Source organism: Ceratotherium simum, chromosome 12, assembly GCF_057802395.1.
Source record: "Ceratotherium simum simum isolate JZ-2026a chromosome 12, ASM5780239v1, whole genome shotgun sequence".
Taxonomy (NCBI): domain Eukaryota; kingdom Metazoa; phylum Chordata; class Mammalia; order Perissodactyla; family Rhinocerotidae; genus Ceratotherium; species Ceratotherium simum.
Genome location: NC_141911.1, coordinates 72,539,572 through 72,555,401, shown reverse-complemented (window position 1 = coordinate 72,555,401; position 15,830 = coordinate 72,539,572). Strand labels below are relative to the sequence as shown.

General features: G+C 42.6%; 1 protein-coding gene across 1 annotated transcript in view; it reads left to right on the top strand.

Moving 5' to 3' along the window:
- The window catches only part of ARHGEF38 (Rho guanine nucleotide exchange factor 38), a 112,784-nt gene that overhangs the window by 48,387 nt on the left and 48,567 nt on the right, over positions 1–15,830 (top strand). The window contains exon 3 of the mRNA XM_004426612.3: positions 2,500–2,623. Coding sequence (XP_004426669.1) covers positions 2,500–2,623 — 124 coding nt within the window. The remainder of the gene's footprint in view (positions 1–2,499; positions 2,624–15,830) is intronic.

Below are 15,830 nucleotides of genomic sequence, written 5' to 3'. Positions count from 1 at the left end.
GGCTCATACTTCACAGAGAAGTTGGAATGAGATATGAAATAATAAATATGAAGCACTTTAAGTTCCTCAGAATAAAACTTCTACAACAAAATGAAACAATTATAAAGTCCACTATATGAATTACATCTGATCTTTTATCTCATAATGTAACCAAATTAGGGGATGAAATTTTACAACCTTTAGAAGGATTCGTTTCAAAATAGGATTTTAAGAAATACACAACCAGAACATTTAAAATAAATCAATCTACAAAATTTTATTTATACACAACTTTTGGAAAACATTTTGCACTATGCAAAGTTATACTTTTGTGATTTAATTAATACCCAATGCATAAAGCAATTCCTTAGAATAAATAATGCATTAGATCAGTGGTACTCAGAGATATGCGACAGTTGAGCCATTTAAAATTATTATTAACAAAAAGAGCCACCTAACCATTATACGCCTTTTTGAGATTTTGTGTAATATTAAATATACTTTAAATATAGAAATTGAAAGTCTTGAATATCCATAGATTTCAGGCAAAACAGCCACATATGCCCTATCCTAGTAAAGTGAGTGCTGAACAAAGGAACATTCTGTGACATACTGGGTTAAAGTCCGAAGAGCTAATAAGAATTGCAATGTAATATTGTAGTATGGAGATACAGATAATTTCAGAATACATAAAAACAGGAAAAAAAGTTGTATAATCCTATATTGAAATAAACCAACTACATACAATCACATAGAATTTGATTACAAATGAGGCTGGGAGTTACTTGAGGACAAGACTGACAACAGGAATGCAAGGAATTTCCCAAGATGATTGAAAGAAATGTGCACAGCAAGACCACATTGCATAAGAAATAACTGACATAGTCGCCAACTTTTAAACAAGGTGCAATGTGATGTAACTCTTCCATGTTTAATAACAGACTGTCTTTATCAAAATAACATCCATGTCCAATGTGGGGAACAAGAGATGGGTCCATGTCAGAAAAGGATGGGATACAAAGCTGAGAGCCTGCCTCCTTCCTCCCCCTCAGTAGACCTAGCACACCTGAGGAAAGGATGCTACAGCATGAGAAAGAAGCTGCAACTGTTGGCTTCATCGCCAGAATTCCTCCAGGTCTGTCTCCTAGCCCTTACCCATTGCTCCCCATTTCCCGTGATTTCTTGGCCACTTTTTTCTGATCTTTAGCTGAACTCCCTGTTTCTGTCTCACCCCTAATTTTGCTGACTGGTTTTGGACAAGCACCTCTGCTTTTCACCTTTGAAGCTCCTCCGTGACTTGATTATTGGTGCCTTGGTTATCCACCTAAGACCTCAGGCACAGTGAACCATGGATAAAAGGCCCCTCTTCTGTTCCCTGTGGTAGCCCAGTGGAGCCTGCAGCTGGCCAAGACCTAACTGGACACTAATTGATTGTGAAAGGAGTTATGACTTAAGGGAAAGAGTTTGTGTAAGACCCAGCAAAATCAGGACACATATCTCACTACCATCCTTAGATAGCTTTGGATGGTCGGCCATCGCTCCACCAGTCACCCAACACCTATGCCAGGGTTCAGCTTCTACTACAGTTCTTGGCACGTGGAAGGCCCTCAGTATTGAATGAAAGTATTGAATGAAAGGATGGATAAATGGATCAACAAATTGTTAGAATGATTACATTGGTTTTTGAGAGTGTGCATGAAGTTACAAAATAAGAATTTTTGATTAGTAGAACGTGTTTGGTGAAGATTTCCATTCCCATTTCTTTAAAAAAAAAGCAGGAAGCAGCTCAGCACATCGATTTGTCGTCACTTTTAGAACATCTATGGTTTGAAAACAGATTTGAAAACAGGTACTTGCCTGGAGTGAGGTCTGCCTTCTGCTGTATGAGCAGTAAGAATGCTAAATTCACATGCACTAGGACATACCCTCACAGGGGGAAGTTAAGAAAAGTACTGATTAGGTGGCCCAAATCTTCTTCACACTCTGGTTCTTATAGGAATACGGAGATGCACGCTCAACTCCTTAAAACTTAGCCCAAACAGGGGGCCGGCCCCATGGCTTAGCGGTGAAGTGCGCACGTTCCGCTGCTGGCGGCTTGGGTTCGGATCCCGGGCGCGCACAGAGGCACCGCTTGTCAGGCCATGCTGTGGCGGTGTCCCATATAAAGTGGAGGAAGATGGGCACAGATGTTAGCCCAGGGCCAGTCTTCCTCAGCAAAAAAAAGAGGAGGATTGGTATGGATGTTAGCTCAGGGCTGATCTCCTCACAAAAAACAAAAAAAAAAACAAAAAAAAACTTAGCCAAAATAAAGAAAAAGTCGGAGGGAACAGATGCACCATCCCAATTTCTTGCACGAGAAACTGTACATTTAGCCTAGAAATCCCAAATAAGAATGTGTACAGAAACGGTTGATGGAGGCAGCATGGGCTGGCACGTGAAATGCTTACTGTGCAGCAGGAGAAAACATCCCACATACAGTGTCTCTCCATCGGCTGGTGCTCAGTGTTTGTGTTTCTTCAGGTTGATCGGCTGGACGTGGATAGCTTGTTTAGCAACATTGAATCCGTGCATCAGATATCTGCCAAGCTGCTGTCATTGTTGGAAGAGGCCACAACAGACGTGGAACCGGCCATGCAAGTAATCGGTATGTTTATTCTCTTCTCCAGTTCTACAATACAACGGGAAATAATATTTTAGTAACCTCCCTTTGCTCTGGTTTTATATCTCTAACTCACCAAGCTTCCCAGGAGATATATAAATGCGATACCCATCTCCAGGCTCGTTGTAATTACATAGACTCTGTATTTATTTTCAAATGGGTTTATATCCATTTACCGAAGTCCCTCAGTAGCACTAAGCACACCATTTGCTTTTTAATTTTCAATCTTTCAACCTCTTTGCCTTCCAGATGTTCTCTCATTTTGTTTTATGGTTAACATTTACTTGATCCTTAAAGAATTAAATATTTAAATACTTTAATAGCTTTACTGATTTTAGTCACAATGTTTTTCAGAACTTATGCCTATGAATCCATTGAGTTTTGGGTTGTAAATCTTTTTTGCATGAAGAGTTGATATGATTTATAAAACACTCACACAAGTTCTACTTTTCTCATGCTTTTCCTTTTTTTGCTGTATTATTTGATTTCCAAATATGTTTTTACTCTCAAACAGTCATAGATTATTCTCTTACTCTGGTAAGACTTTTTAAAAAAATACAGAGATATCATTGGAAAAGCATTGAGCCAAATTTTTATTCTCTCCATTTCTTGGAAGTTTCAAAGGGATACTGTGTTGTGAACTCCTTGAAGGCAGTTACGGCATTCAGGATATCACACACATAGTGCCACGTAGGCTGAGAATGTTTAGAAACTTCTTTTAATCATTTTTCTATTTCACATATAATATGCATATATGCTCATTACAAAAATATTAAGACAATTCAGGAGTACAAAGAATAATGCGGTCATGCACCACATAATGACATTTCAGTCAATGATGGACCACACGTATGACAGTGGTCCCATAAGACTAGCACCATAGCCTAGGTGTGTAGTAGGCTGTACCATCTAGGTGTGGGTAAGGACACTCTATGATGTTCACAGAATGACGAAATCGCCTAACGAAACATTTCTCCGAATGCGTCCCTGTTGTTAAGCACTGCATGACTGTATACCCCTCCAATGCTCTATCCTCCCCGTAAGTAACCACAGTCATCAGTTTGATGTGGATCTTTTCTTTGAGACACACAAACACCTTATATCTTTATTCTTTATGTCTTATATTTTTTAATGGGAATCAGTGGTATAAAAATGGCATGAAATTAATCTTGCTTAGTATTTATGGAAGACCCAAAGTTTAATAAGCAAGGCTGATCTTATACAAAGGTGAATCAACCTGGCTATTTGTGGTGTTTTACAGACCGAAATGCCAGCCCACTCGAAAAGATTCTCCCACAGACAGGTTTAAATAAAATCATTCCTTGTGATTAAATGTCCCCATTATGTACTGAATTTCCCCCAAATTCATATGTCAAAGACCTAACCCCCAGTGTGATGGTATTTAGAGATGGGGCCTTGGGAGGTTTCGGTTTAGATGAGGACAAGAGGGAGGTTCCCCCAGGATGGGATTACTGTCCATACAAGGAGAGAAAGAGAGACCAGAGCTCCCCCTCCCTCCCTCTCCACCACGTGAGGACACAAGAAGGTGGCCGTCTGCAAGCCGGAAAGGAATCCCACGCCAGGAACCAAATCTGCCAGCACACTGATCTTAGACTTCTAGCCTTCAGAACTGTGCGAGTCTGTTGTTTAAGCCACCCAGTCTCTGGTATTTTGTTGTGGCAGCCCAAGGTGACTAACATAGTTTCCAATAAATCGTAAAAATATTTTCTAAAGGAAGGACTCTACTCATTAATCAGTTTAATGTGGATTCATTGGCCACTCATTCATTAATTCACTCCATGAATAGTTATTAAACAGCAGCAAGTCCAAAGAATAAGGTGCTATGTGGCATTGTTGGGCATCAAACGTTGAAAGAGATCATCAAACGGCTCCTCGAATTGAAGGTATTTGTGTAATGTGCCACCAGGGTATTTTCTACACCACTGCAGAACTTCAGAGGATAAAGAGAACATTCCTATAAGAGGAATCAGAGAAGGATTCTTGAAGATGTTACTTTGGCTTAGAGGTTTGGGTCAGATTTCAACAAGTGGGGTCCAGGCTGGGAAGACCACGTGGAGGTAACAGCACAAACAAAAGCAGGGACAGCAAACGCCGAGGCCACACACACTGAGGAAACGGTGAGCGATCAAGAGGAGCTGGAGTGAAGATTCATGGAGGGAGGAGTGAGAAATGGGTCTGTAAGTGTAGAACAGAGACAGACTGTGTCTGCAATTTACTCGGAAGGTAATGAGGAGCCATTAAAAGGTTTTTCCTCAGGGCTGTGACGAGACACAAAGAAACCTATGGTGGGTGTGAAGACAGTGGAGAGAACGAGAAAATGAGTCCTCGAGCTCAACAGCTGCTGTGAATAATACAGGCCTGTGGTAACAGGCATCTGGGCTCAGGTGGACACCGTGAGAATAGAAAGTAGGTGAGATGCACGAGAAACGTGCAAGAAAGCATCAACAAGATTTGGAGGTTGGTTGCATGGGCTGGAGTCAAAGACAGTTCCAGGTTTAAGGAGACATGTGTCCTGATGTGCCTGGAACACCTTGGTTTTAGCCGATTGTTCAAGCATTCAATCCAGCTTAGCATTTGTCCTGAATTCCTCCTTTTTGAAGGAGGATCGTTATTGTAGTTGCATTAGAAGAGCTTTGGGAAGACCTCCACATCGTTTCTCCCAGTGGAGTTTAAGAGGCAGGTGCAGGGACAGAGTTCTCACAGTCACACGTGGGAAACTCTGAGAGACAGCCCATCGCCCCTTTCCCAAACTTTTCTAGTCTCAAGGAAACCCACGTCTTCCTTTGCCGGGCAGCATGCAGGGCACTGGAGGATAAGATGATGACGTTTGGACACAAGCAGCAGGCTACGACTAACTGCCCCCTGTTCTGGTGGGGGGGGGGGAGACGCAGTTGATGCTACAGATCCTGCCGTCCCCTGGGTGCAGCAGCTAGTGGTGTCGTGGCCCCTCTGGGTGGCCCATGCCACGACCTGTGAGAGGCATGATGCCAGCAGGGTAACAGTCAGCGGGTTTAGTGGGACACGTAGGGGACTGAAGATCAGACATCAGTGAACCGTGTGTGGGAGGTAGAGGCTGAGCAGTCCTGCTGCAGAGTGTCTGGATGCTGTTGCTGCAGTAGTGTGCTTATTTGTCTTAGGATATAAATCTGTAATTTTTTTTATTGTCAGCTATGCTTACTTTATTTTGCAATAAACCCTTTCAGAAGCAAGGGTTTAATGTATGCATGTTTATTAAAAATTAAGCGTTGATTTTCTGTTTCTCATGAAAGTTGATGATGAGCATGTAACACAGGAAACACCGTCCACATGGGGCCCCAAGGCCGTCACTGACCACGGACCATCAGACGACCAGTCTGCTGGAGAGGCAGCCACATCAAACGTCAGGCATCATTTTGAAAAGACTGAGCCCATTATTCTAAAACATACCTGGCATCTGGCATTTGCTGCCCACACTTTCGTCCCTGCTGCTGCTTCTGCTTAGAACCTTCTTCCCAACTGGACCCCTGGTTGGAACTTGACCCGTACCTTGAAGCCCAAGGGCAGGAGGTTTAACACACAGCTGCAGAAGATGTGTTTACAGGTCAATCCACGCACATGACTTCACTTAGCTCAGAGGACAGTGACCCTAAATTAATTCCTCTCACCTTCAGTTCCCAGTCTCCTTGGGCATGTGAGAAACGCACAGCAAAGGCTATTGATGAGTTGACACCATTAGCAGAAGAATTTGCAGACAGTTAAATTATGACAGTTGTATAACAGTGTGAGCAGACGAATTAAATAGAAAATCAGTTAATTCCAATAATGCTTCAAAAATGTTTAATTCAGTTCACAGAATCAAAGAAAAGCTGTTGCAAGTTTATTGTGTCAAAGGTGAATTTTCTGACCTTACTCTAAATGCTACTGTAACCTCAAAAATTAAACTTGTAAATGCAAATGATAATATGAATACATATTTTGGTGGAGCACAGCATCATGGTAAAATAATGTTTTTGCTAAAGTAAGAAATCTGTGGAACAGAAATGTGCTTAAGATTGATTGAGGTGCATATGCAATGAAGCTATCATATTCTAATAATTCTGAAATGGTAACTGTAGTCAAAATTCACGTACAGTTTTAGATATCCAAAGTTAGACTGAACCACATACAATATTTGGATGATATAGTTGATGTTAATTTAAAAAATAATCTTATGCATGACAGTACACACTTTCTTTGCTGCTAGTCACTAACAAAAGCAGCTTTTTTAGAAATTGCATTTTGTTCAAAATCAGTTAGAACTCTTTAGTTAAGGCATTCAACTAACAGAGGGAAAAAGTAACTTCAGCTTTTTAATCTTTACAATTGCAATTATTTAAAACAAAATTGCAAATGGGAAGACACTGAAATTTATCCCTACAAAAACAAGGAATTAGCTAAAAAAAAATTTAAATGAGAGTTTATATCATGTAAAAGATCTAATTTTGAAATTCTGTAATTATATTTTGGAAAACTTGACTAACATGAAGCTTTTGATGGAGTTCCTATTTAATAGGAAAAAGTTATATCCTGTACCAAATTTTGCAATATCCATATTTAGAAAAATATTCAAAAATCATAAATAGAAGCAACTTATTTGGTGAGCTTTATTTTGCAAAAGAAAGAAAAGAATCTAAATGGAGTCAAAAAGACAGTACCCGTGATAACATTTCAGCTCAAATATATACACATTTCAATACTGAGAGACATATAATCAGAATTTTAATAGCTTCCATTTAGTAGAATTTTCTCTGAGCTTATTAGGTGCCTCTGTGCTTATAGGAGAGTATTTTCCTAATTAAAAATATCATGGTTTACATATTTTAGAAGCAAAATAAATAATGCTAGTATTGAATTTTAACCCATGGAATAAAATAAATACTGATACTGATAGAAATATATGAAGAAAAAGGAAAGTTCTTCCTTACAGTAGACTTCAATGAGTAAACTTAGAAGGAAAGAGGAAAATAAAAAGTCACCATTAGGCAAACACTACAGTCATAATTGTCGCAGACAAAATCCATTGATCAATGCTAGAGTTAGTGGGTGAAAGTTTGAGGAGAAATATACTTTTCATAGTTTCAAGGTATCTCCTAAGTAATTGTTAACCTCAAAAAGAAGGATGGTAACGTTACAGTGAGAAACCAACAGAGACCACCTTCCCCAAGTGATCAGAGTCAACAATACCAGGAAATAGCACATATCACATCCTGACCCCTGTGATACAACGCACACACACTGGGGGACACACATCATATCTGTCAATCATGAGGAAACATGAGACATCAGCAGACAAACACAAATGGGGGACACTCGACAAAATAACTGATCAATACTCTCCTAAATGTCGAGGTCATTAGAGACAAGGTAAGACTGAGGAGCTGTAGTCCTTAGAGACTGCAAAAGACCGAGGGGGATGACAGCGCAAGTGGAGCCTGTCGACTCCAGGACAGAAGAGCATTAGTGTTGAAATTCAGATAAGGTGCTTAGTTTAGTTAATAGTATTGAAGCCAACTTCATTTCCTTTGTTGGGGACAATTGTCCTGTGGTTATGTAAGATGTTAACACTGGGGAAGCTGAGTGAGGGACACTCGGAAACGATCAGTACTATTTTTGCAACTTTTCTATATGCATAAAATTAATTCAAAATAAAAATATGGTTTACAGAGAAAACTCAACTGAAGATGTTTACAATTTCAAGTTTACTAACCATAAACTGCAACTTTGAGGAAGATTACAGAAAAATTTACAATAAAAAATAAAACAGTAAGACCATATTTGAAAAAGAAAGAGTTGGAATCCTATTTTAATTTCCCCACCCTTTACATCTGGGATGCCCTTGTGACTTGCTTTGACCAGTAAAATGGGGCAAAACAACATTCTACAACAGCCTGGCGACATCGGCTCTCTGCTCAGGGGGAGAAGGCTCAGACCACCAGGCATTCCAGTCAACACACCTCAGCCTTGGACACGAGAGTGAGGCCCTCCTCAGCCAGCTGGCCTCTGCTACAGCCTGCAAACGTGAATAAACCACATCAACAGCACGTGGAGACAGGCCATCCCAGCTGAGATCTACTAGAACTGTCAACCCAGAGAACTGTGAGCAAACAGCGTGCTTTTAAGCCTTTGAGTTTGGGGGGGCAGTTTTTTTTTCTGCAGCAATACCTAACTAATACAGATTCACAGAGAAGAGATTAACTGATTCAACTCAGATGTTGAGGAAAAATTTGATTTGGAAGATGGCTTTTGAGCTTGGACTTGAAAGTATTAGAAGGTGGAGATTAGAGCAAAAGACTTTCTAAATGACAAACGGCATAGAGGCCGCAAGGCAGGAGAGGCTGGGAAGTCCTTATAGAGGACAGCAATCCACTTGCCTGGAAGAAAGCCCCCAAGGAGGCTCCATGACCTGTACACGGCAGCCGTGGATCGACACAGGGCTCACTGGCAATTGCCATCGCTAAACCTCCCATCTCACGTTTCAAAAGATAAACTGATTGTTGATGAGATTTCCAAAACCACGTTACCACAAAATGAAAAGCACAGGTGTCCCATTTCCCTGTCCTTAGATGGCACGCATGAGAGTTGGTGATTCACAGCCCTAGTGCCGAGGGGGAAACTTTCCTGATACCTCGATAAACCAGGAGGAGAATTCGACTCAGTAATAACCTTGGGGTTCAGGTGAGGTTCAGGTCTAAGCACAGAGGCGTGTGTTCATAGATCTGAGAGTCTGGGGAGTTGTCTGGACCATCAAACCAAGATGGAAACTGGATTTTAAAATCTGACTTAAGCAGGCCATCTAGATGGGAAATGGGTTCTAAAGGCTTAGGGGTGGGAGTATGAGGTTTGGCTCCTGTTTCCGCTTAAACTGAAGATCACTCTGTAGCACTTTAAGAAAACGGTGAGCAAAGACAAAGCAAGTCAGATGGGAGTGTAGAGTTTAGGGACACACAAGGCTCCAACATCAGACTGACTTAGGGTTATATCCCCGCTCATCCAGGACTAGATGTGCGATCTTAGGCCAGTTAAGAAACCTCATTTCTCATTTGGAAACCTGAGGGAATAAACCTGCACCACAAAGTGTTTGTGAAGATTAGATAACATCATGTGTAAATAATGATAGCCCAGTGCCTATCCTTAATAAATATCCAATACATTTTGTTACTAACGTGTGATTATTCTGAGAATATTAAATTTACCCATCTATTTACAAAGCTTGATTTCTTATGTATGTAACAATTGAATAAAATGTGAATTTTTTTCAGAGGTCCTGATCATGTGTTTCAAACAAACCAGGTTCGAGGATGTGCGTGGTTTCTAGGTGCTCCCAATATCTACGCATCTTGATGATTTGTTTATCTAATAAGGTGACACGTTTTCTTCTATGAAGGGTGATTTAACGTATCAAGTATCCTTTCCACATGTGATAGAATGAACAGTGATTGCAGGAGCCACTTTCCAGAGACAGCCCTCGGTGGACCGTTTGCCCTGGTACTCACGCTGCCGTAGTCTAGTCCCACACTGCCTCTGGACTGGCCCCGAGACTCACTAACTAACACAAGGCAGTGGAAGTGACACGTACCAGTGAGGGGCGGAAGCCTTAAGAAGGGCTGGCCATTTCTACTTTTGTGATGTGGGGAGATGCCATTTAAGAAGTCCAGGAACCCTGCTGGAAACATCACGTGGAGAGAGACTAGACTGGACGCTACGAAGAATGAGGAAGTGGCCCGGCTGTCCCAGATCCCAGCTGAGGACAGCCCTCCCGCTGTCCCTGCCGAGGCACCAGACCTGTGACAGAGCTATCTTGGACCGTCCAGCCAGTTAAGCCCTCACGTGACTGCAGACATCAAGGGGAGCAGAAGAACCACACAGCTGATCCCAACCAACCCACAGAATCGGGAGAGAAAATCAAAATGCTTGTCGTTTTAAGGCACTCAGTTTTAGGGTGGTTTGTTACATAGCAATTGATAACCAAACAAGCCTTGTGTCCTCTGCTATGCATTTGCAACAACGTTGGAATGTTGCAAACTATTCAGACAAGACTGAGTTATGAAGACATTGGAGTCTCCTTTCTGTGCTTGCCTCGTGCACATGGTACTGAGAACCAGAGCTGGAGGAAGCAGGTGGTACAGGAAGTGCAGCGTCTCCTGTGCCTCTTCCTGAGGGAGAGTCATCCTCGGAGACAAAGACAACTTAGGGCTCTCTGTTCTCTGCGGGTGAAGTGGGTGACGACTGTCACTCCCTGGCAGCCCTTCGTTCTCCTAAAGCCGTGTCTCTTGTGTGTCCCAGAAGGGGGACTCTGTGCCTTTGGCAGTGATTCTGTGTGAAGAGCATTAGTCACCGACAGTTCACCTCCTGATGCCATGTGGGAGACGCCTCAGGTAGCTCAGCTGAATCATTGTTCTGGTATCATTCTTGTCACACCGTGTGTGTGTGTGTGTGCGTGTCTGTATGTTTTACTCAGGTCACAGACGGCCTTGACCCCATGAATTCTGGCCAGCGGGCAGGTAGGAAGAGCCCAGGCCTGCACACCAGCCTGTGTGAGGCCGGGAAGGGGAGATGCAGAGGCAGCAGCTGGTAGTTAAGGGCGTTTCCTTCCAGATGTTGGCAGCAACAGGAAAGCTGTCAGTTTCACAGAATATGACAGAAAAAAAGGGATTTTTCCGGGTCAAGTATAAATAAATCCACACAAGAAAGGAAAAGTCAGCAGGAAGCAGTCCCCAGGATACAACACGGTTGGACCTCTAGTCTCCTGAGTGAGATCAAGATGGGTGGCAGGGCTAGTAGGACTTATTCTTGTAATCAAGATAAACCCAGGGTGGCTTAGTAACAAGCCCTGCAGCTCTGTTCTCTGAGGAGACTGTCGAGTTCTAGGAAGCTGCGCTAATGGAGCTGGCTGGTGGAGGTCAGTAGCTTCACTGAGCAGTTGGATTTGAACGGACCTGTGAAAAGTCAAATATTGCACAGAACATACACGGAAATAAAGTCCTAAGTTCTATGCATGCCAGAGTCCTATGAGCCCCTGAACACTTTCCCAACAGCCAGGGAGAGAACATGAGCAGCATGGGCTAGTGAGAAGAAAGGAAGAAAATGTGTCCATGATCTGGCATTTGTCTGGCTAATCTGCTGCCCTGTTTAGTCCTAGCAGCTGGGCCCTCGACCAAGCAGAATAAGGAGACGGTGGGGAGCTCCGTGGAGCTCCTGGGTGACAGCTGCCAGCAAAGGTCTTTCATTTGAGATTGGCACATTTCCTCAGTTGTGAGTGTCACTCCAGGAAGTAACAGCCAGCAGCTCGGATTATCTCACCCAAGACCTTCTTTCCAAGGAGTTGGTCACATCCACCCTCCGTCCTCGGAGCATCCCACCCCCTTCTGTGTTATCTCAGTACCCTGTCTTGACAAAGAAGTTTTACTTAGAACCACAAAACTTTCTTTTGGGATATGTCTTAGACCATAATTCACACTTAAGATTTCAACTAAAATTCTCTTTTAACATCATTGTAGTTGGTTTTTAGAGCTGAATTTATTACATATTTTTCCTTGCTAATACAAATAACTTTCTACTTTAAACTCTTTGACTTAGTCAGTTTGGGCTGCCTTAACAAATTGCCGCAGACTGAGTGGCTTAAGCAACAGACATTTATTTCTCACAGCTCTGGAGGCTGGAAATCCCAGATCAAGATGCCTCGTTCCTGGTGAAAACCCTCTTCCTGATTTGCAGACAGCCGCCTTCTCACTGTGTCCTCACCTGGTGGAGAGAAAGCTCTGGTCTCTTCCTCTTCTTATAAGGTCACTAATCCCATCATGGGGGCCCCACCCTCATATGCTCATCTAAACCTAATCACCTCCCAAAGGCCCCACCTCCTAATACCATCATAATGGGGGTTAGGGCTTCAACACATGGATTTTAGGAGGAAATAAAACATTCTTCTGTAACATTCTTCATAAGTAACAGTTCACATAATATTTTCATAGAATTTTTGAATAAAATTTTATGGATAGTAAAGAGGGAGCCTTCAACTAGTCATGATTTCTCCCAAAATATTTTCCTACGAAAAAAGAGAAAAGCATAGTGTGTTGATTAGAATCAAGTTCAGCTGGGAGAAAGAGAAAACAAAACAAAACATTACTAGCTTAAATAAGATAGATGCTTATCTCTCTTGCGTAAAAGTCCAAAGGCGTGTATCCTAGAGATCTTTGGCAGCTCTGCTCCGCAAGTCCTCTGGGATGCAGGCTTCTTCCCGCTCACAGCCCCATTCACCCGTATCTTCATGGACAAGGTGGCATCTCCAGGGAGCAGGGTGGAGCAAAAGATGGAGAAGAAGGGGTGAAGGGCGTGCTAGCTGCCTCTTAAAGGAAGTGCTTGGATATTGTCACAGGACACCTACTTACATCCCATTGGTGGACTTTAATGACATGGCCACACCTTTTGCAAAGGAGGCTGGGAAATGTAGTTTTTATTTGGGGCATATTGCTATAGAAAAAGGGGGGGACTGATATTGGGGGACAAAGGCAGCTCTGCACCCACAAACTTATTCAACCTCCTTGCAGTCTTTCTCACTGTTTTGTCCTTGGCTCTGCTGACACCAATCCTAGTTTCTGCTCTTCTCTCTGGCTGTGTCTTCTCAAGCTTTTCTGTGGACTCTTCTTCTAGGCTCCTCTCAGTGTTAGCATTCCCAGCATTTGGTCCTCAAGCCCTCTTCTCTTCTCACTCTGCGGACTTTCTTGCATGACCATATCAAACTCACGACTTCTACTACTCAAGTTTCACATACCTACATGTCTTTCCCAGATCTTTTTTCTCTGAATCCCAGACTCATAATCCAATTCCATAAAGGACTTCTCCAGTTGAATATACTCTGGGGAAATCAAACTCAGTACAGTTAAATTAAACTAGTCATCTTTCAACATAAACTCTCTCCTTATCTTGTCATCATCTATCCACATGCTTCCTGAAACCAGAATCCTGGGACTTCCCTGGAATTATCCTCATCCTCCCTCCCACATGTGCACTGTCCATTTCCTTCTCTCTTCTCCATCCTCCCCACTTTTGCTTTAGTGATTATGGCCAACATCTGATGCACGTCTGCACATGGCAGCTACTGACAGAAGTACTTTATGTGGTTTAGCTCATTATTGATTTCCTGTGTTATTACAGAAGCTTTCAATTGGCTTCTCTTTTCCAGTCTCACTAACTCCTCCCCCAAATTCCATCTTTCAAACGACTAACCACCGGAGTTATCTTTCTAAAACACTGTCTAATCATGTCAGTCTGCTGCTTAAAATCCATCAGGGCTTCTCCATCACCTTCAGGCTAAAGTTCCAACTCCTTAATGATACACCAGGTCCTTCATGATCTGGCCCTGCCTACCAATATGACCTCTTCCGAGCCCCGCCATCCTGGACCACTTGCAGTTTCTGCACAGACATGACTCCCTCAAGTGTGTCTGTGCTTCTTCACTCACTCACAGCTCTGATTTCAAAGGCAAGCTGTTATGGAAATAGCTCAGAGATCCTCAAGAGCAGAACAGCTGGCCCTCTGTGTTTTACTGCTCTGTTATCAGACTTTTCACATAGTGTGGTAAATGAGAGTTTACTCTTCTCCCTCCCTTCCTGGCCTTTATGAGCTCCTTGAGGGAAGTGTTGGTTCTTTGTATCTGCAGTACTTACCAAGGTTCTCAGTGCATAACAGTCACTCATTAAATTGTTGCCAAATAAAAATGAAGTAAAGAGTAGAACTACTTCATTATCTTTTATGCCATATTCCTAATCAAGGCTGAGGACACAGAGATCTCTTGAATATCATTGGTTTTACCCTGGTTTACTTACTGGCAGGGGAAATTCATCTTAGAATGGGATCCAGATAATACAGAGGCCACATCATTTGGTGTGGCTCATCTTGCGGATGGACATGAGAGTCTAGAAGTAAAGACGAGGCAGGCAAGAAGAGGAACACGAACACCTGCGTATTTACGTTAGTGGAGGGAGCAATTTGCAACACAGGAGGAATGGTTCCAGGACATGAAATATGTTCAATATTTTGGAGATTTGTTTTTAGAGAAGATAACTAAGGAAAAAAGGGTGCATTTTCTTCCTCCTCTTCATGGTGATTGCTTTTTGGGGAAGCCAGTGCAGACATTCTTGGGTTGTAGAATTTTTAGAAAGAAGCACAGGCTAGTTATATTTATTTTATAGGATTCCGGTGCTTTTGTTACAGGCAGCCAGAAGTGGAATTACCTTCACCAGTCTTGGCTCAGTCCCTTCTCCACTTCCAATCCTCCCTTCACGCCCACACACATTAAACGGAGCAGGTGTCCTTCACCACTAAAGAAGTGCAGACAAGAGTCATGTTACCGTGGAAACAGAATCACTTTTTGCTGCAAGACACACGGCTTCATCTGCACTATTATAAAGCAAAATACATTGGTGGATCTGGAAGGGAATCAAACATTCTGCCCGCCCGTGTTGCACTTGGCCTTTGGGTGAATAAATGATTTTCAATTAGAGGGCTTAAATATCTTTTAACTTTAATAATTATTATTAGAGCCCCAACAGAATTTTACTTGCAATAGAGTAAAAAATCCGACTCTGCTGTTAAGGAAAGAGCTATAAATTCTTTCAAACCAGACCACTCCTATTAAAGAAAATACGTGGGAATTTACAAGTAATGGTTTCATTGTGGGTAAAATAAATGTCTGTGCCCTCTGCCTTTTGACTTTCTGACTTGATCCTGTTGTGGTTCACAAGGTCATCTCCACCTCTCTCTTCTCTGTCTCTACTCCAGGCTGCCTCGCAGTGAACACGCGCATTTACAGTTGCATCTAGTGTGGCTGTGTGTGTTCACACCCTCTTTCCCTGCTTGCTGGGGAGCCTCTCCTAAGCCTGCTGCTCACTCCCTCTTCTGGGCTGATGTCCAGCAAGGTGAAGCCCTCACTGCGTCCGCTGCCCGCTCTGTCACCAGGAGGCTCTCCTCGTCTAATGCCCTAGATTTAGTCACCACCCTATTTCATTTTCTCTTCTTGTAACTACTCTCCTTCTTACTTCTTGTGCTGCTGTCTTGAGGAACCAATCTACAAGACCTACACTGGTGGGAGGACCAATTCAGTGAAACCCCAGGGACAAAACCAGAACCCCTCATCCCTTCAGTTCCAAAGATGCTC